The 22567-nt window shown below is 42.7% G+C and overlaps 1 protein-coding gene across 1 annotated transcript in view; it reads right to left on the bottom strand.

Annotated features, from left to right (window-relative positions):
• The window catches only part of LOC117545113, a 111517-nt gene that overhangs the window by 60705 nt on the left and 28245 nt on the right, over positions 1–22567 (bottom strand). The window contains exons 3-4 of the mRNA XM_034214796.1: positions 17756–17937; positions 12907–13145 (exon numbers count right to left, since the gene is read on the bottom strand). Of these exons, the coding sequence (XP_034070687.1) occupies positions 12907–13145; positions 17756–17937 (421 nt within the window). The remainder of the gene's footprint in view (positions 1–12906; positions 13146–17755; positions 17938–22567) is intronic.

Here is a 22567-nt window from a genome sequence, read left to right as displayed (position 1 = left end):
AAAGGCGGTGTCAGCGCAGACAGAGAGTCTGGAGGGGGTAGAAGGGAAGGAGGGATAGAGGGACCTAGCGATGGAGGAAGGGGAGGCCCGGGGAGAGGGAGAAGAGGAGACAGGAGATTTGGTGCTCTCAAAGAAAATGCTTTTGGCCCTCCTTTTGTGCCCGAGGCCCTAGACCCTGAGAACCACTCAAAACCCGGGCTCCGGCCCCGACTCGGGCCCACTTAAGGTTAACCTCAACAGGCAGGGATCTGTTTGACAGCTGCTCCCATCCTGTAGGTGCAACGGCAGCGGAGCAATTAAGGGCAGGTCAGCGGAGGCGAGGGCAGGGAGAAAGAGGGGGAGATAGAGGTGGGAGATGGTAGGGTGGGAGGGAAGGGCAGATGGTAAGAGAAGGGCAGGAGCTGAGAGGTGAAGGGTGTGTGGGAGGGGGGACAGAGGTGAGAGGGAAGATGCAAAGGAGAGATTACAGAGCTGCAGGAAGGAGAGATGGTAGATTAGAGGTGAGGAGGTAGGCAAGATCAATAGTGTGTGTGAGGGTCTCGCTTACTTAGAAAACAGTGATTACTCAGTGAATAAACATGATGTGGAAAGGACGAAGAGAATAAGAAGGACAGAGAAAAGGCCTTGAACAATCACGGCAAATCAAATGGAAAGAGAGCAACTGAGACGGAGATAACGCGATGAGAGACAGAAACAGACAGGAGTATTGAAGTACGAAGGTTAAATATAGCACTCCTTTTCATGTGAAGACAGACAAATCTCTCCTAAATGGGCCCATTAGGTTTGACTGTTCTCTCTTGACGGTGACCTTGTTATTGGGCATCATGTGATTATACTGAGGCCAGTAGAACTATACATATCATAGGGTACATGTGCTTTATGTTGGGGAGTAAGAGGCACATTTCATAGCTTGTATAGACTGGACCTGGTTGCATTATGTCCAATCTATGGTACACTACCACTAGGACGGGCATTATATCGATAGAAAATCAATATCCTTATATGACATTATATATTGTCTTAGATTTTGGATATTGTTACAGGGTATATGCAGGAATCCTGAAGTCAAATGTAAGACTTTTAAGACCTTTTTTAAGACCCTTTCCATACATTTTAAGACCTCATCGCCACTGTGAGTTCTAACCGGTTACCTTGGCGACACACTTCACCTCACATTGACTATATACAGTATTGATTGTCCTTCCTCCTTATCTTCCAACCATTTGGACGCAAACTTGCATTTCCCCATAACGATGTTGCTTAGCAACCGGCGTAAACGGACCTTCGCGCGCTATCAAGCAGTGAGCGCGCGATGTCCTGTTCAGATGACGTCAAACCCAACGGGATGCCATCAATAAACGACACAGAATCACACTACACACCTACGCCATGATTACATTCAGGCAGACTGTAGAACACAACCTCTTTGGAGAATTTATAGACTTATTGAAAACAAGCTACAAAATGTAATACCTTGAAAAATGCCGTTAAATATTTTTTAATAGCCTTCATTTTCGCTAAATTGATTCATCAACTTTTAATACTTTTTAAGACCCCGTGGACCCCCTGAGTAAGTGTTGTATTTTCCTGGTTTTAAAGGCTGTATTTAAGTACAATTATGTTGTTTTCTAAATATAACAGACCTTTCTAGCAGTTTTCCTATATGCATTTACCCGCTTAGTCTTTACATTTTCATAACAGATGTTTATCAAAATCCTCATTTTGTAAATGTTTTGTGAAATTACTGGTCAATTGTCAACTCTAAAATATCATCACCAGCTCGATATTCAAGTATGTGGGAGAAAATATTGTGAAATATAATTGCTTCCATTATGCGCAGTCCTTACTACCATACCATACTATTAAGGAGTAATTAATAGCTCTATAAGAAGCCTAGTATAATTGATGCAAACGGACTCTACAATGTGAGAACTCAGCACTGATGTAAGAGCTCAGAGATACTTTATTATAAGAGTCAAATAAGATCAAAGTTCCAGACAGGTATCATCTACTGATGCTCTACTGAACAGAACCTAACAGAGTGCTCTCCAATGGCTCCGAGGGTCTGAGTCTGCAAGCTCCCAGGCATGTGAAATGCCTTCATATAGCCAGCGTGTGAGCCTCTGTTTGGAAAAAAGCTTGCCAAGCGCTCCATCACCATAACAGAGGAACAGCTGCTGAGAGGCTGCGTGCTCCATGTAGTCTGCTATGGAGCACGCAGAAGACACAAACGCTGCAATTCCTCCCATCAATCTGGGTGGAAAGGGTATCGAGGAAAACGGCATGTTTAACAAACACCTCATCAGAACCTTGAAAAAATATAAAAATCTCAAGGTGATACATATATTTCCATTAGACATATGGTGTCTTTGGGGGTTTGGAGCAGCAGTAAGTAAAAACGTGGCTTTGGAACCAGAGGGTCGCCGGTTCAAGTCCCAGTTGGACCAAGTACAGAGTTCGGATTGGTAGCTGGAGAAGTGCCGTTTCTCCTTCTGCACAGTGCGGGGTGTACTTGAGCAAGGCATTAAACCACTATTAGAGCACTCTCGCTGCCTTTACAACTCTCCATATATGTGAATAAGTCCTATTTGGGCATGTTTGTATTTCAGGCCTAAGTGTGGAAGGTACAAAAATGTAAGAATAAAGCATATCTATAAATAGAAACAGCAATGTCGTATTAAAAACCTCTCCTTGGATTAAAAAGAAGTTACCTTTCAAAGGGGAAAATGTCCTCTACAGTTGAAATGGGCTTCTCCTACAGTGACTCTGCCACCTCACACCCTGCATGAAGCCTTCAGGGCGAGAATACATCATAAACCTGGAGGTGTTGAGGTGAGAGACTCCCTCCATCCAGGTCATCATCACCTGACGACAACTGGAGAGTTAGATGGGGTCGCTCAGCGTTAAAGGTGTCATCCACTTTGTCACCCAATGTCTCGGTCAGTCGGCCAAGTAGCTACAGCATTGCTGCTTTAAATGCTGTAGGGGTGGGAAAGGATGAGGGACACGGAAAGACTAGACACACCCTGGATGGCTTTGTGTCAATTTCAGTGCATTTCAAGCATATTCAGAGCGGTCAAGCCTGTTAATAGAAAACGAAGAGTCAAAGCTGGAGAGCACAGCGTGAAATTCCACTCCTCTAAATATGTCCTGCGGTTAAGAAGTCTGATTTCTTAGTTGAAACAGTCAATGTGGAGAGGAGATTATTATACATCATTATTAGTGTACCGTCTCCACAGTAATCCTTTGCAAGAGCTCCCGTGTCACTAAAAGCCAGCCGAGACTGTAAGGGAAAAAAAGAGGCAAAAGGTGGATAAATGAAGGGAAAGAGAGACAGATCTACATAGTTAATGAACACTGTTCCACAGGTTACCAGCAGCAACCAAAGTGGCAGCAGAAAACATTCCCATGCCATTCTCAGTCTGTTTTCTTCTAGGGGAGCGTGTGTGCGTGCACGTGTGTCAAAGAGAGCTCTAAGAGGTCTGAACAAGCACATTCAAGTGAGTGGGATTTCTCTCCATGTTGTTATGTAAAATAACCAGAATGTGGTTCTCCTCCTCGACCAAACTCACGTCCATTAAACCAAAGTGTCTCTCAGAAACACAGGGGGAAATAAGAGGAATATATGGAAAGCTGCACAGAGGGAGAGGAGGGATGTAAGCTGGGATGAATTATTTATTGAGCCGAGTAGAAAAACCTTGCATTTCCAAGCTAGACAAAAAATAATTGTACATTTTTTAGCTTTCACCGCTATTTTCGGTGTTCTTATTCAGTTACCATCAAGAGAACCTCCATAAAATCACAAAAAGCCTATGAAGCAGACTCGAAGTTACGACTTCATGACTGTATGGGTTCTAGTCTGACTGTCACACTGCAGTTCATCACAAGAATGCTTAGCAAACAAAAACACCACTGTTTTAATTTCACAAAGTAGCCAAGCCAAGGGTTTCCTCCCGCTGCTGTGAGTTCCAATAAAAGTCTCCTCAGATAATGAATGTTAGGAGGCCCAACGTTGGCCCCGATGGTTATGACTGTCCGCCGTGGTGCCTGTGTGTTAGTCATCTCAGGATGAATGAGTCAGCGGAGAGAAAACCTCAAGCACCACCCAGGTAACACACAGGGGCGAGGTGAGGGTTTGTCGAGCAGGACTTGTAATGCGTGGTGTTCTGCTGCCACCATGTGGAGAGTAGTGGGATGAACAGAGCTTGCAGGATAGAGTAAATGTATATAAATCAAATCAAATGAGTGACAGATCCGTGGGTAGAATATATATTATCCACACCCTGTCAGATTGAAGGCTGGACTGCTGGTGGTAAGTGAGTTTCACACAGATATTATATTGGTATCATTGCTATTAAAGCACATATGGACCCATGGGACACTCCCACAGGTGTTCTCAGTTATTTTCGCTGATAAGGCGTCTGCTGGGTATTGTGAAGGCGTTTTTAATCTGATTCCTCAGTTTTACACCTCTATATTTGTCATTAGCACCTATTTTTCAAAATGAGTAGATGACTAATCAGCGTGTGTGGGTTTGCAGGGCCTTTCAAATCTTTCAACTGCGTTTCGTTGTTTTTTCCATGACGATGGATATACTGTATAATCTGTTATCTATAATAACCAGACCTCACAACACATATGGCCTGTTTGTATTGCAACTACAGCTTTTCCCCTGGTATTATTCATCAGTACTGGCATTGTTTTAAATCCTCTTCGCAGTGCTTATAAGAGATTTATTTTCTGTACGGGCAGTTTGGGATTTAGTTAAGCTTATTTGTGTGCTGTACAAATAACAATAAGCTAAATGTAAATGAGAAAATCCACAATAAAGCTGAGCGCATCTGCAGATCTTGGACAGCCTTGGACTGTCTAGATGTGTAAACTAGATCAGTATTAGAGAATGCTGGGAAGATGGATGCCAACACTTTTGAATATGAGCAGAATTTCTATTTTACGAGAGAAATGTGAAGGTTATTTGGTTGCACTGAAGCAGCTAAATGAATAGCGATTATATATTAGTATATAATATGACAATATCACTCAAATTAGCAGTTTGCCAAGTCAGAAGAGATACTTGAAATGTGTCTTTTAGTAACGTGGCACTAATTAGGAGTGATTAGCCAAGTGACCACAGGACTATTCGGGGCCAAAACAGCTGTTCCACTTCTCATTATATAAACTGAGATGAGGAAAGAGAGTTCTGAATGGGGCGGACACAGAAACATGAGAATATAAATGGGGAAATACAGTAAAAGGATGATATCAAAGGACTTGAAACAGCTTGGAGGGGTTCCCATCACCATGCCCTCCACCGACTCCACATCATCAGGCTAATTACCCCAGTAATTACTGCGCTAATGCTACAAAGGCCTTGAGGCATCCTGTTTCCATCAAGGACACTGGATGTTGGTCGACCCGAGGTAAAAGAGGAGCTCTCAGGCTGCTGACAGAGCTCCATTCAACAGCTGTCCTCCCTGGCCTTTCAGTGGACCTGTCAGAGTGTGTACTTGTTGGTGTCCGTACAAAAACAATGAGATTTCCATGATACGGGTCGACAGCCTCTTAGCATGGCATTATACTGGTGTGGCGCTAACAACAGCCACTTAACCTTTCTAATGACTGTAATCAGGAAATGAGGTGGCTGCTTCACCTACTGTACCTACCACACACACACACACACACACACACACACACACACACACACACACACACACACACACACACACACACACACACACACACACACACACACACACACACACACACACACACACACACACACACACACACACACACACACACACACCACACACACACACACACACACACACACACACACACACACACACACACACACACACACACACACACACACACACACACACACACACAACACACACACACACACACACACACACACACACACACACACCACACACACACACACACACACACACACACACACACAACATCCTCTCTATAATAGAATAATGCTCATTAGGGCTGAGTATCCGTATGACTACAGTTTTAAGTGGTCGTTTGTCATTATATAATCTCTAATGCGTGCAGGCGGAAACATATTGTAGAGGAAGCATTTATTATCATAGTAAAATAAATTGAATCGAATTAAAATATAATCGAATTAGGACAGAAAAAAGACCTGGCGTTTAACAGACTTTCTAATAATGTATTTACATTTAAAAATAGGCCTTATTATGGTTATTGGGGTTTTCCCTTTTATGTAGTGTGTGAAATAGGTTTGTGTGCATGTAAATGGTCTGCAGGCTCAAATATCAATGTTCCCTCCAAAGGGAGTTGCTCTCCCCAACACCTCGATTAGACTCCTTTGTTTACTTCCTCAACATGGTGACATCACTGTGTAATACTTTTACATTACATGTCACTTGTTAGACGCTTTTATCCAAAGCGACTTCCATACTCAATACTGTGGGCAATCCCCACAGGAGCAATGTGGGGTGAAGCGTCTCAGGGACACAACGACATGCTGACTGCAGTGGGGTTTGAACCTGTGACCTCCTGATCCGAATACCAACTCACAACCCACTGCACCACACGCCCCCTAATACTTGCGCTTCTATTGGCTAGCGCTCCGACACATTGTACGTGACTAAGGGGCGGGACATCTTAAAGCGATTGACAAATCAACTAACCAATCAGAGCAGACTCGGCTCTGTTTTCAGACAGTGGATGAAAAGAGGTGCGAAGGCAGTATGAGAAAAATAAAGACCTTGTTGAATATGAAAGCATGTAAACATGTCACAGTAGAGCAGTGGTTCTCAAAGTGGGGGGCGCGCCCCCTCAGGGGGGCGCAGAGGCATGACAGGGGGGGCGCGAGAGACCAGGAGAAAAAATGGTTATAAAAAAAAATAATAAAAAAAAAAAATCATATTTTGAAAAATTATTGATTCGAAAATAATATGATACAGTACAGTACTATTACGTCTGGGTGTCTGTGTTTCATTAAAGCTCGGCTCTGTGTGTGTGTGTGGAACGAGCCATTTTGTGTGTGTGCGCGAGCGAGAGAGAGAGCGCACCGGTACCGGAGATCGTTGATGTTAGCTTCTGGTGCTAGCGAGCTACGCTAACGGATATAAGGAGTTTTTTCAACAACAAAGTGGAGGAGAGTCCTCTCCTGTCAGACTGAGAGACTCAGTGAGCTAAAGGACTCTCTCAGTGTTATCTCAGTGGGTCTCAAACGTTTTGGTCACCATTAATATAAATAAATTAAAAACAATTATGAAATACTATATGAAATTAAAAAATGTATAACGTTTAAAAGGGGAGTGATTTGTAAAATATCCATAAATAAATAGTAAATCTGTTTATAGTTCTGTGTTGAGAGATGTATCCATACTGTAGATCTCTTCATTTTGCTCTCAAAGTGCACCAGATTGATGCTTTTAACTTCAATATTAAAAAATAAATCTTCCCCCCTATGTGAGGTCCACACACCACCTATAAAAATAGCACTTTACCCCTGCTTACACCTATATGCGGCGAGCTGATTATTGAGCCTTCATTGTAACAGTTGTACGTTGTGTATTTGCGTGGGGAGTGTTGCAGTAGAACATTCCTCTGTAGCGCCCGGTACATTAATGGGAAACCCTAAATGTTTGAGCACCCTCTATGAAACGTCAAGCTACCCCACAGTACCCCCAAAATAAATCTTTGGCGCCGCCACTGAGCCTGACTATTTGTGTTGGGGGGGGCCCGACTTTTTTTTTTCTCCAAAGGGGGGGCCTGACAGAAAAAGTTTGAGAACCACTGCAGTAGAGGCACAACATTACTAAATCTGCAAAAAACAATCACCCTTATTCTGTTGGTCTGCGTACTTACTGAACACTAGGGCTGGCCCATATGGAGAAAATCACTATCACAATATTTGTGCCTTTAACATCAGGAAATGATAATACTTATGCAATATTAAAGGTAGAATGGAGAAGAATGGAGAAACCAGCTCGAGCGCGCTAGAATTTGAAAGTACGCAGCCGATAAAAATCTGCCCCTTCCTTCAGACTTCCTTACAGAGCCCCTCCCCCAACACACACGAACGCGCACATGACCATTGAGGGCACGAGATACGTTTGTGCACGAGATGGAAGGCTGACAGGCAGGTAGGCCATCCAGTTACTTTTGATCAGCCGGCTCAGATGATTGGTCGTGCTTTTTACAGCGCCACGGCTTCCTCAGATGAAATATTTGTTTATGTATTTATTGCCAAAGCATTTAATATATTCATTCCTATCGGGATGTTAAGAGCATTCCATGGAATATAACAAAGTGTTTCTGAAGTGAATTACCTACCCTACCTTTAAGATATCCAAAATCTAAGACAATTCTTCTCATATCATTAAAAAAATAGACATATTGCCCAGCTTTAACAGAAACTCACACGCCTTCTAACCAACTCTGAAAAGCTCACTAATGCTGAAACATATGCATGAAACATTAAGTTATTATTATGTTTTTGGTCTGACTTTATCTTTTGAGATGTAACAAGAGGTTTGGGTGCCATCTTAGGACGCATCAGATGGCAGTGACAGCTAATATAAAGCCCCATGATTCATTGCAGAAACAACACATTGCATCCAAAGGGGTTTAGGCTGTAGCGCAACACTTGATGAAACAGATGGGAAAGAAGCAACATAAATGCTGTCGAGCACAGAGCCCATTTCAAACTGTAATAATGCTCCTCTCTTGCTTTCAAATGCACCAGACAACTAAAGGAACATCTTCGTTCTTCATACAGGCACAATAGATCCTGTAGTATCTGCTCATAGAGATCTTTATATAGGTACCTGCAGTGCGTCCCTCAGGGGAATGAATTCTGCTAGAAAGGCAAGTGTGCCGCTATTACACATAAGATGGCAGAGTGTATCGCTTCCTATTATCTCCATTCAAACCTCGCCAATTTCAATACATGTGTTTTTCACGCAGGATGTCCTCTGGCTTGTGTGATGTGCATGCTTATGTATGATTGTGCCTGAGCAGAACACAGTGTGCCTGTTTCCTGACAGCAGATGTCAAACTGGGGCGTAGCAACAGGCAACGGTGACTCTTAAACCAATCCAGTAGACCTTGAGTCCCTTTGACCAAAGCAACGTGCTGAATATCATCCGCTTCATCGGAGGCACTGGGTACCACTGAGTGTCCTGCCAGTGCTGAATAAAGAGCCCTGCGTGTGTGTGTGTGTGTGTGTGTGTGGCAGTACCTATCCATGTACATGACCTGTTTGAAATTCATCCTGTGTGTTTCCTGTTGGTTTCTGAGTAAATCCGAGCTGGAGATAAACAACTATTTCCATTCCCTTGTTTTTAAAAAGAGGAAATTGGAGGAACATTGACTCCCCTTGTTTCCTATAATAAAAACTTTCTGAGTCATCTCGCAAACAGAGTGTGTGTCAGACTGAAGGGCTGCGAATCAGCCTGAGCAAAGTGTTGTGTAGTTACAGCTTTTCACGCTTCGCACTTTGATTATGTGCTTACTCAGCCCCAGCTGCGTAACACAGTGACGCATAAATAACACACACAACATATTTATGGAGGTAAACAGATTTCACAGTTGTGGACACTCGTATTAAATGAATCCAAACTGATTAAGCTGCATTATGTCAAGAGATTAAAACATTGTTGATGAGTGCAATACACTCACAATGTTTTTTATCGTACATTTGAGACGGAAAAAGCTCAGTGAGATTCGGGACTCCACGCTCTGTCCCTGGAAGAAGTCTATTTTTCAAAGGTACCTCCTTCAGGTGTTATTTATCACCATCTGAGTATGAAGGTGACCTCAGATCAGTGCCCAGATGTCAAACTAACACTGAGAAATGAGGTGAGACTCGAATAAAACTGCATGACGTTATTAGGCGACAAACTCCAGCTGTTCTGCAGGAAGCATCGTACAGTGTCACAACAGGAGACAATACTGGCTCAATATAGTTACATACATCCACACACACACACACACACACACACCCTTGTTTGAGTATGTAGGATTAGCTGGTGTTGTGTTTGCCGGATAAAGCAGTTCCATAGATCACAAATGCTTTAATGCTATTAATAGCGAGAGAGGAGTGGCCTTCAAAACAGTGTTTACACTAAAAGCTGGGGATGAGATGAAACGTTGAGATTAGATCATTAACTATCAGCATAATGCATAGTTTGGCAGTCTTACAAACATGTGGGTTGATCCTCTCTTTATCTTGCTCACACACACCCTTCAGTGTATCTCATTAGGATTTCTGCTGCTTCATCGTCCTGATATTGACGCACTGTTGCTCTGCTGTGTCGACCTCCAGAGTTAAATTCATCGAGCCATAACCGTTGATGTTGTCCCTGTATTGCTCGTAAAAGGTGAATAAAAAGATCAACAATAGGTCAAACTGAAAGTATTTTCCTTGCATTCACAAACAACAAAGCTGCTTTTGCAAAAAGGAAAGAACAAAAGAGACGACAGGCAGCATAAATTCAATCTTTCCTACGGTGGAAAAAACGTCTAAATAGTGCCTCAAAGATGACACTTGAATTGAAAGAATACGCCGTTAAGGGGAAAGAAACCTGAACACATCTTTTTGATGACCCGTTGATATGTTTTTATTTCTGTCAGTTTTCCTGGCTGGCTTGTGAAATGGCTGTCCCTGCTGGGCTGCAGAAAAGGTACACTGCAAAGCATTTACCAAATGTGTCATATTGTGTAAGAGAGGTAACTGCTGGTTGTATTGCACCACAGAAACAATGCTTTTTCTACAACAGGAATACAGGACAAGATGTCTTCTCACCCCAAAACACACGCGGCAGGTCATCAGGTCCAGTGCTGTCCCCATCGCACCGACACAAGTGTTCCTAGGATCCTCAGGTCTGACCCACAAAGTGCTGATGATGAATGGTAACTCCTTTCAATCTCCAACACCAATTCCAGATGAAATCCAAAGTCTTTCAACTGCTTGTTTCCCAACATAACATCTCAAACACAGTGCAATATTTTTCAGCTACATTTCAGACAGCATCCCCATCCAGCACTTTGCTATAGATACAAACTTTTCCCCCCAGACTATCCCCTCACCGTGCCGGTGTCCTGTTGCAGCGGAGACACCGGAGAATCAATTACAAAGTTGAGGCTGGTAATGAGGTCTCCAGTTACCTGCTCCAGTGACCAGGGGACAATATAGAGCTCTTTAATCTTTAATGCATCTTCAGCCAGCCTGCTACCCAAGTCTGGCATCACTGCTGCCCCCCCCCCCCCCCCCAAAGATCCACTGGAGTTATAACAACAATTCTTCCATTTTTTTAATATAAGTAACAATCATAAGTGGGGCAATTGATTCTCGTGCAATCAGATGAAATCAGGAGAACTAGGTCGGGTCAAAACTGTTTAGAAAACAGGAAACCAGAAAGTAGCTTTGGAGAAAGTTTGCCAAAGTGATCACGTTGTTATAATTGTTGAAACTTTATAATTGGGTGATAAAAGTCATGTGTAATTAATTATACCATTTGATTCAGGGATATTAAAACATCCTAAAGATAACGGGGGGTAGGAGAGAATATAAAGGGAAACCGGACAGATATGAGAGAGCGAGACATGCTGTATTCATTTGAAAGCTGCTGTGAATGACTGCTTGATGGCAAATGATTGTAGAAAGTAAGAAAAATGGTGTCACTTTCGACTAAAATGACCATAAAAGCTGTAGCAACCTCTAAAGCAGGGGTAGCCAACGACTAAGTGCCCGCGTGGCCCCTGTGGCACTTAGTCGGCCACAGGGGCAACGTGAGTCGCCCGCGGGGAATGTTCTAAAAATAGCTCGCAAAGCATATCCAAAATGTAAAAAATACACAAAACAAAAAGGAAATGTAATTAAAAGAATCTACCCTATGCATAAATGAAACCTCAATCACAGCGAACTCTATCTACTTACTACAACTCTATATCTATCTAACACCCCTCCTCCCCCCACCCACACAATGAATATCGACCAATCACGTTCTTGCTTGATTTGCGGACCAGCGTTGCAGTCGGGAAAAAAAGCAATGTGGAGCGACACCTCACCGCACACTTTAAGGAGTGTGACCGTGATGTTCCTTCTGGCAGAATCTACACAACGCATCAGCCCCATTGAACAGCCTAGTCGTGCAGCCTGTACAGCACATGAGGGGCAGAGCTTTACTGTGTGTGCGTTGCAACTTGCATATATATTTATTGCACTTGAAGCACACACACACGCATGGCGTAATTTCCACTGGGGACAGGGGGGACATGTCCCCCCCCACTTTTCGAAATCCCGTTTGTGTCCCCCCACTTTACAAATATGTTTATTATTATTGTTTAACGCGAGCCGTCATCGCCACGGAGGAGCACACAGCAATAAAGTAAGAAATCATTCCAATGTGTACTATAGGACAGTAAAAAAATAACAGTTTAAAAGGGGAGTGATTAGTCAAATATGCATAAATTAAAAGAAAGAATGCTACTGTAACTAGGTAACATAAGATAAGAATAAACAAGTTTAAATGATTTGTTATTGGTTGTGATCATATTCTAAAGATGTTTGGATTATACAGCTCCCTTTCATGAGTGTTGAGAGCTGTATCCATAAATTCATTTTGTGCTCAAAGTGCACCAGATTGATGCATTTCACTTCAACATTTAAAAAAAAAATCTTCGGACCCCCCGAGAATATGTGAGGTCCACCCCCAAATTGAAAGTAGCTCTCATCCTAAAAAAGGTTGGTGACCCCTGCTCTAAAGAATCACTTTCAATCCAACCAAAAGAGCAGAGGGCATTGTGTAGAACGAACCCTTGTATGGGATGTGGGAAATTGAAGATGATTTTTTTTTTTTTGGGATTAAAAATGTCTTTCAGCCACAAAACGAAGGAAAAAAAGGGACTTACGAAGTTCCTCTTCAGCTTGCCCTTATTGCTACGGCTCGGCTTGACCTCCACTGGGGGGTCGGGGCTGAAGTCGTCGCCCATGTCCAGGTGGTCGTCCGCTGAGACGCTCTTGCGGAGGTAAGCAGCTCGCGCCCGGAAGTGGGAAAAGGGCGACTGGGAGCGAGGGCGAACCTGGGTGCACCCCCCATGCTCGGGCTCATCTTCGCCCTCCATGTCGTCCTCCAAACGCCAAAGCTCCGCTGAAGAAAAGTAGCCGGGAGGGGAAAGAAAACAAATGACAAGATTAGAGAACAATCAAGAAGGAAACAAGCGAAGAAGAAAGGAATGCCGGAGATAATGAGAGGGAGACAGATTGGACTGATAATGAATATTTATTTCTACAAGGTAATTATTGCAAACTTATTCCACTAATTGTGGAATGTCCTCCGCCGATTGCTTCCATAAAACATTTCTGGAACGTCTTCAAGCTTCCCTTTACGGTCCCTTTTTTACACCTAAATATTATTCTTAGCCGGCCTCCTTAACAACTTCATTATCATTCCATACGCTCCGGAGAAGTGATGTAAAAATGAGGGAGGGACACATTTGCAGGGAGAGTGGCGTTTTCCTCCACCTCTCACATTATGTCTGAGCTCTCGCAGCCACGCGGAGATGAATGTGTGCTATCAGAACGGAGCTGCGCTGCAATAATCACAGCGGACTTCCATTGCTCTGCGTTTGATATTTGTCAGACGCCCCAGTCAGCGGCCAACACCTGACTAACAGCAATCATAAAACACTTACTGGTCCTTCAGTTACCTACCTGAGGCATGCTGGGTAGGCAACACTGGCTCTGTCCATCAAGGTGAGGGAAATCTGACAAGCAATTTCCAGTGAAAGAAGAGCCAAGTTAAAGGTCTTTTAGAACAGGTCTATTGAAGTACGCTCACTTATACTTCTAAAAGGAATTGAAATAACGCCCAGTGGAATTAAAATGTGTAAAATGAAAAAATAAGCTAAGAAAAACATGGATCTGTAAAAATGTATACAAGCTTCCATCTCAATCGCATTACACTGTAACACAAAATAACTGACTTTAGAGAAACTGTTACTGGTTAGCTGCAGCAAGGACCTGAGAATGGTTATTTTATGCAAAAATAGTAGGATAACTCGTTAAACTGTATATGACTAATGCTGCCTAGGTAACTTGAGTTGTACTTGTTAAATATTATTAACTTTGTGTTAATTTAGTTCCTTACAATTTCAAGTTAACATAATTAATTGACAGAATTTATTTTTTGACTAATTTTACATTTACATACCACTGATCTTAATTTGACGCCACATCCTTTTCAACACTGCTGATGAAAACACATAATTAAAAGCATAAAAATATGACTTTTTTCTTTTTACAGTTGGATCATAGATTAGTTAACATCGACCGAAAAAAATAAAATAAAATGTCTTAGTTAAATTCAGACAAGGTGTGGAGACAGCTAAATATGTTGGAGCCTTACCCACCAAGCCTTGAAATGACTATCCAATGTTTTGTCTGATCTCTTTGGAAAGGCACATTTACATTAAGCAAATCGCCTTATAATAAAAGCTGTTATTAAAAGCTTTCAGCAGCAGGTCTTTCTGCAGTGACTGTCTTTGCGAGTGCTTATGAATGATCTTCAGAGTGTTAAGTATTAACGTATCAGTTCCACTTCCTGAGCCGCAGCCAAAAATGCATCGGAGCCAAATTATACTGAAACTAAATGCCCAGGGAAGAGTTCCCAAAGTAGCTCGGAGGCACACTTGCCACTAATAAGGGATGTTGCTTCAATCCATGAAGTGCAGCTGGGATATTAAACAACTTGAATTTAAGAAAAGTTTCTCAGCACTACTGGGGAGATTAAGAGAAAGAGAGAGGGGTAGACGGGGAGAGGCGATATCATGGTCGATGACAGTGGTTGCTAGGCAACAAGGGGCCACGTGAGACCGTCTCCCTCGATTTGATATTTGCAGCGGAGCCGCAGTAGGGCGAGGGGAAACAGGCGGAGGGACGCACGCTCAGACAGTCAGACATGAAGTAAGGACATAAAATAGAAGCACTAAATAAACCAATCGGAGTGAATGTCATTAAGTCCGCGATCGTTAAGAGGAGTAATAGCAGATATCTATTGGTTTAAAGCAGAGAGGGCCGAGGTTATGGAGGACATTCACATAATCGTGGAAGGTAAAGAGAGTTGGCACGAGGATGAGAAGGAGGGAAAAGGAGGGTTTTATTTGTCTTTAACTTTTATTAACTCACTTGAACAAGCACTTATTAAGGGCTTATTATCAACTGAACCTAAACAAAAGGCAAAGTCGCCCGCAGATGTCCCTTAGTGGTAAGCAACCAGTTCATTAATCCATGCCTTTCCAAAATGACATCATTGCATGTGTGTGAAATTGTCCACGTTACCATAATAAGCATTTAGTTATGGCTACAAATGTGTTTTGTGATGTTGCTGTGGCCTTGACCTTTGACCACCAAACTATAATCAATGTATCCTTTGGTTCCAAATTCAGAGAAATCTGAGTCCAGCTTTCACTCCCTTTACACATGATGAGGACTTGCACTCTTCCTTGTTCATGTGATGTTTTGGTGTTGTTGTTTTCTGTTTTGTTTCTTTCCGTTAACCGTCAAGTGTGTTTCTCTTATTTTCCTACGATACTGTTATGTTTGGCTGTGAATAAGAAAATATGAAGGACAGACCATCTATTTACTTTTTTTTAGAAAGGGTTAGGTAATATAAGATTATTTTCTTCTCCCTGCTCCTTTTCGGTCAATGATGTGTTTATAGAGACATGTTTTGTAAACAATTATTATACATTAAGTTGTGCATACCATGAACGGAACAAATACAAATGAAGTGAAATGTATTCCCCTCTATCTCCCTCTTTCAACATTGTCCAATCTGGCCCAAAAAAGTGTTATGCTGCCTGGTCTGCCCCCTGTCCCTCCCTTCCTGTTTCTTCCATGTCCCCTCTATGTCTCTGTGTGTGTGTGTGTGTGTGCGTGTGTGTGTGTGTGTGTGTGTGTGTGTGTGTCCTGTTCCCATCTTGCTGTTTATCTGGACGCTGCCCTTCCAAAACACCTGTCTGCATGTACGTCATCTCCTCTCCGGAACATCAACAACGGCCCTTCTTCTCCAAATTGGTACTTCCAGTCACAGTGGTAGGCCAGGCGATAGTCTCTTTTGAGAAGTGTTGTCCTTGTTTGTGGTTCGTTACCCAGGTTCATGCTTGTTTGTTCCCTGTGCTCCAGGATTCTCGTTTGACTGTCTGAACCATTCCTGCTCTTCCTCTCAACATACCCATCTGCAGTGACATTGCAAAAAGCCTTTTCGACTTCATTTGCATCCTTGCCTCCTTACAGCACCACAACATGTTGGCTCGGGGGTTAGCACGAAAAGAGGCTTCTGTTGTTGTTTTGAAAACTTTGTGCTTATCTGAGATTATTTCTAAGTTTCTACGTCTTGTGTCGCTGTGTGTCTTTGTGAATCCAGAGGGTTTTTTGTTTATTTCAAGCGGAAGGCTTCCTATTTTAAGTTCTTCAGATTTGTTTTGGTTTCTTTTCTGTCTTTGTAAAGTTACACAGATCCTTTGCTGCACAGAGGGAACAGTGCGGATTCAGCTCCTCCTGTATTAAACATAAGGAGGATCATAACGCAGCACTTTCCCGTATCCCCGACAATTGAAATGTGGCAATCCTCTTCCATCTGGTGTCGGAGGGGAGCTTCACTCAAAGTCAGCCGTTGTGTGACGTGAATCAGCAGGCGGCTGTTTACCGCTGTGTCTGTCGGAGCATGGGAACCAGGATGTCTGACGTGAAGGCTCGCTGATAATTGTGGATTCTGCCCGTGTCTCGGATGTTGTAAAAGGGTTGCAGAGAAGATTGCTTTACAAATGACCCACTTAGGAAACGTGTGAGGGCTGCTGGAATCAGAATCAACTGAAGTTTAATTATCCAGTGAGAAAATGATGAATGTATTAACACATACTGTATGTAGGTCACAGGCTCTAGCAGCGTATGGTTAGGAAATGTTCAGGTGAATGGTTGACAAACATTGGTTCTTTATTTAGTTGTTATGAGAAACATACATGCAGAGTTTGTGTTGTACTGTGTTGTTTCGTTTTACATAACATCACCATAAATGCTTTTTTGATCCATGGAAAAATCAACCGGTCCGCTGACATTTCAAACAGGTGAGCGCTTACAGATTCTCGGTGTCAGTTCCCCCTCTCCAGTGAAGGGACTGTGTTTGATATACAAGCAAAAGAGAAAGAAAAAATAGGCTCTTGCAGAGGTACCATTATATATTGTGCTCTCTTCAAATATCAAAGGAAATGTTTGACATGTCTGAGTGTTTAGTTCAAGCTGTAGTGGCCTCTTTTAGCTTGTATACCCAGCGTGACACACTTATCTGATATATAGCTCAAGTGGCACACAAATGAACGATTAAGAGGTCATGTATCATCATCTGGCCTCTTCTGGGACTCTTGCTATGAAGACCTAAAGTGGTTGTTGGTGAATGAACGAGAACCGGCTGCTAAAGCTAAACGGTCCAATTTTGCCTGGCAGAAAGACGTTTTTTTAGAATGAAAGGGAAGGTTTTGAGAAACAACACCATCATCGTGTGAAGTGCATTCCGGGGGGATTGTTTGATTGAATTCCCTCAGGCTTTATTGGAATCGGATTAGCGATTTGTCAAAGACATAATGTGAAGAAAGGAATGAATAAACAAAACAAGGAGATGAACGGATGGCAAAATCTCCTGGTGATGTTTTCTTAACACAAAAAGAAAATACTGTAGTTGATTGTTTTCAGTTTTCTCTCTACCTGCAGGTGGTAACGTGCAGGCCTTCGGGTGGTTGGCGTCAGGGGGCGGGTTCTTCCTGCGAGGAGGACTTCCACCAATCAGATCAGCGTGATGGACCCTGGAGACTGTAGGAGACTGAGGGATGCTGGGAAGAGTACGGGACTTCGCCAGTATGGGTCTCTGCAGCTTCCTCTCCAGCGACCTGATTGGTAGACATAAATATTAGATTACATTAAATATCGTTTTAGTGATTAACACAATAAAAGCATGTGAAAATGTAAAATGGAAGCCTCCCCCATCACTGGAAACACATTAAAAAATGTTTCTAACCCCGCCGCCTTAAGACTTTCTGGGCTCTTTACACCTATGATTTGAGTGTTCGACAGTATTGCAATACTACATGACAAGTGTTTAACGCTTTAGTAACAAGACAACTCCACTAAATGAAAATCTGTTCAAAGACTGAATATATATCAATCAGCTGGCGATGCAAATATTTTGAGGCTTGCCTGTCTCCGAACCTAACCATGTCCTGAACAGAAAATATGAATTGGACCCATGATAAATTGAAGAACTCTTTTGTGTAAAAGTAAATCATAAAAGGAAATATGTTTTAATTGAATGTACGTTAAAGGGTCCTGAAAATATTGTAATGTTTTGATGAATGTCTGTTCCTTTGTTTCTTGTACAAGTATTTATTTATTTGTTTTATTGCAAATGGATCTGCTCTAATGCAAGACTTGATCTGACAGCATCATATCTTATCGTAACGTATCGTATCTTATCGTTTGATATCATAAGGTATTGTATCTTATCTCAACGTATCGTATTCTAATGGTCAGTTTGAACAGGAGGAATGTTTACAGCACGACAAACAATGTTTACACAGCATCTGCTTTAAGACTGTTCATCCTTTAAAACCTCCCTGTGTGATTCCATACCAGCATATGTACACACACTAGGGTTGGGAACCGAAACTCTGTTCCAGATGAGAACCGATAAGAAAATGCCGGGTAACGGGTACCCATACAAAATACACAATTTTGGTTCTGCTTAACGGTTCCTAAACACGGTAGACCCTGTATTGCAACAGGTCCGTCTGCGCCGCGGGTCCGTCTGCGCCGCGGCGCCCCGGTGGAATACAGGGTAAGGGCGGACCGGCCATCTGTGTGTTCTGGAGAATCACAGAACGGCCGGTCGTCAGAGGGCCGTTGACGGCCGGCTCGGTACGCTGACGGTCGGCACCGCCCTTAACGGCATCATGTAAGTTGCGCTGACAGGCGACAGAGGTCCACAGTTGCCCCGCAGCGAGGCTTCCCCCGCCCTCCCGTAGACAGTTCACGAGCTCAGTCACTTCATAACACCAAAGATGGGTCGCGGTAAACGCTCTGAAGTGAGGCTCCACTACACTAAAAAATAAAAAGACAAGGCACAGTGTAAAGCCTGTTAATAGCTTGCCACAGGCAGCTCAGTTCAAATAAAGCACAGCTATTGTGCAATACATTTGTATTGCATGTATATTTTTTATTTGTAAAAAATGTCAGTTAAAGCTTAAAAGAATAAAGATATTGTTGTTATCTAAACGTTTGACCTCTTTCTTTTACAATTTTGGAATCGAAACGCGGAATCGATAAGCAGAACCGGAATCGATACATTTCAAACGATACCCACCCATCACACACACACACACACACACACACACACACACACACACACACACACACACACACACACACACACACACACACACACACACACACACACACACACACACAACACACACACACACACACACACACACACACACACACACACACACACACACACACACACACACACCACACACACACACACACACACACACACACACACACACACACACACACACACACACACACACACACACACACACACACACACACACACACACACACACACACACACACACACACACACACACACACACACACACACACACACACACACACACACACACACACACACACACAGTTAATGAGCCTCAAGAGAGCAGCTGCACTGATCAATAGTGAAATTGCTCTGACCTCAGCATAATCAAGCTTGAGGCCATTTGGAACACAACCGACATGAATTGCTTTCTTTATAGCGATGATGCTACGCCGTGGGACAACAATCAATAGCCACAATCACAATATCGACTAAAAGGCAAATTGATGACAAGTCACAACGCAGTAAAACATCGACATAGATCGATGATAAGACTTGAAGTTGTTCTGTATAACAATGTGCTTTAAAATAGACACACAAGGCTGTTTTTTTAATCATTACTGTAAGTTAAATACAAGCAGCATTCTTAGTTTGATTTCAAGTAGCTGTCTCATAGAACAATACCCTACAACAGATGTGATAAATATGACATAAAACCATGACAGATATCTTTGTGTCTGGTGTATAATAGAACAGAGATAAGGCCTGAAAAGAACAATACTGAATCAGAGGAGCGGATCCCTCTCCAACGCAGCCTCTGATCAGCTTGATGTGATTCAATCCAGTCTGGTAGGAGTAGAAGATGTCTGACGTCCAGACTCTTTGGTGCAGAAAACACAAACTCAGGTTGGAAATCTGACAAGGACATGCGAGCTAAGTCCCGCCAGGCTGCTGTGTGCTGACGGTTTCACTGAGATGGAGGGAGATGTTTGACTTCATCAGTGTCAGATTAGGACACGGTAAAACAGCCATTCAAGCTGACAGATGTGTGCAATGATCAAAGCATCTGTATGAAGAGAATGCATGTGTGTCTGGACACTTTTTTGTATGAGTTTTAAACTCTCTGTCTTCATGTGTTCTCCTTTGTTCTCTCACAATCCACATGTTTCAGTTCTCTTGATCATGATCTTAATAATTCAAAGTGTGATTTCCTTTCATTTTAAGAAAACGTACACATTTTAAATGTTAGGAAATTCGCTAGCGATTGATGCATCTTTTATGACATTAAATATGAAGTTGGAGCTACAAGAAAACAATCTTAGGTTTGGTATAAAGAGTGTAAACAGGACATCTTCGCTTCAATGTGACGAAAGCCGGCATCCTGTTAACTGTGGCAATAAGAAGTCGTGTTAACCCAACAGATATCATCAATTCTATAACACATAGGTGTGAGCAAGCTCTCTGATTGGTCAATAGGCGTGTTTGATTCCACGATCAAAGAACGGTCAAATAGAACGTGCCTTTTCACAACAAGTCAGTATCCCTCCGCGTCTGAGAAAAACGGTATACCCTTGGCCTGAAAAGCTAACTGCTTGCAAACATAATATGGAAACATTTAAGATTAACTTCAACCTCCGGGGGGGTCTTACTGTGGAGGACTGGATTGAGGAGTGCCTAGAAAAAAAAGCACCTAAACGACAACATGCAGAGCTACGTGAAGAGCAGGTAGACCAACTGGAAAAGTACCACAATTCAAAAGCTAACTGCAAACTGGAACAAGAAAGCAGCGGAGAAGTAGTGGTTTCCATAGCGACACACAGCCGTTACATTGTTATATTGTCTCTCGTTGGAAAACGTTAAAGAACAGCCTCTCGTGTATGATTGCTTAAATCAACATTACCTGATGTAAAACTGACCATTTTCTTACCCTTTGATCCACCATGGAATCATATCTAATCTACAGTGGAACTATTTCAAAAGTGATGATGATGATTTCACTCATTTTGCAATTGGGATATGATAACTTTTTTTGTATCCTACTTCATTTAATACATATACAAACTATTATGGCTTGATATTAGCGAATAGGCCATATTTGGCTATAATTCATATTTATTGATGAACTCTAATTATTAAATGCTTGACTTTACACTTTTAAATAATCAAATGATGAGGCATTATTCAGTTGTATCTTCACTACACATGCCAGCTTTCTCATTTTACAGACAAGCACTCTTGAGTAAACTCTTAATGTGTTGGTGTGTAATGCTCCAGCTCTCCAGGCCCAGGGCTGTTTATCACTTGGGAGCTATCAGGTAAACTGACAATAGCACTAAGTCAGCACATCCGCAGGCCCAAGAAATAAAGTACTGACATTTTCTTTGCTGTCAGCTCGTAAAATACCCCCGTAGAGACGGGGATGCAGTTGTGGATATTTGACCTGGGATCAGAGACTCCCTGGATGGGACTCAAAGCGGAGGACCAGTGTGATGATGAAAATGCTTTTGGTTTGCAGAATATCAGAGGAAGAGCTGATAGTGGTATACATGCAGGCCTCACACACACACACACACACACACACTTTGATGGTAATAGAAACAGGCAGGTCTCCCACTCCTCAGAAATCCATACTGACTTGCATGAACACAACATTTGCCTGAAGCACACACACATGTGCACCCATATGTACACACACACACACACACACACACACACACACACACACACACACACACACACACACACACACACACACACACACACACACACACACACACACACACACACACACACCACACACACACACACACACACACACACACACACACACCACACACACACACACACACACACACACACACACACACACACACCACACACACACACACACACACACACACACACACACACACACACACACACACACACACCACACCCCCTAGCAGCACAGCCCCCTAGCAGCACATCATGAGGATAACACACTGGGCTGAACAGCCGGCCCAGGCCATGCTGACAATTTGGGCCTCACTCACCCTACAAACCTGTTGCTAAGCGACTCTGTCTACAAATACAGGGGGAGGAGAGGAGAGGAGAGGAGAGGAGATGAGAGGAGAGTGAAGGATAAGAGGAGAAGTGAAGAGAGGAGA

Source organism: Gymnodraco acuticeps, unplaced genomic scaffold, assembly GCF_902827175.1.
Source record: "Gymnodraco acuticeps unplaced genomic scaffold, fGymAcu1.1, whole genome shotgun sequence".
NCBI lineage: Eukaryota > Metazoa > Chordata > Actinopteri > Perciformes > Bathydraconidae > Gymnodraco > Gymnodraco acuticeps.
The sequence above is the reverse complement of the archived record's forward strand: the minus strand, read 5'-3'. Positions and strand labels throughout refer to the sequence as shown.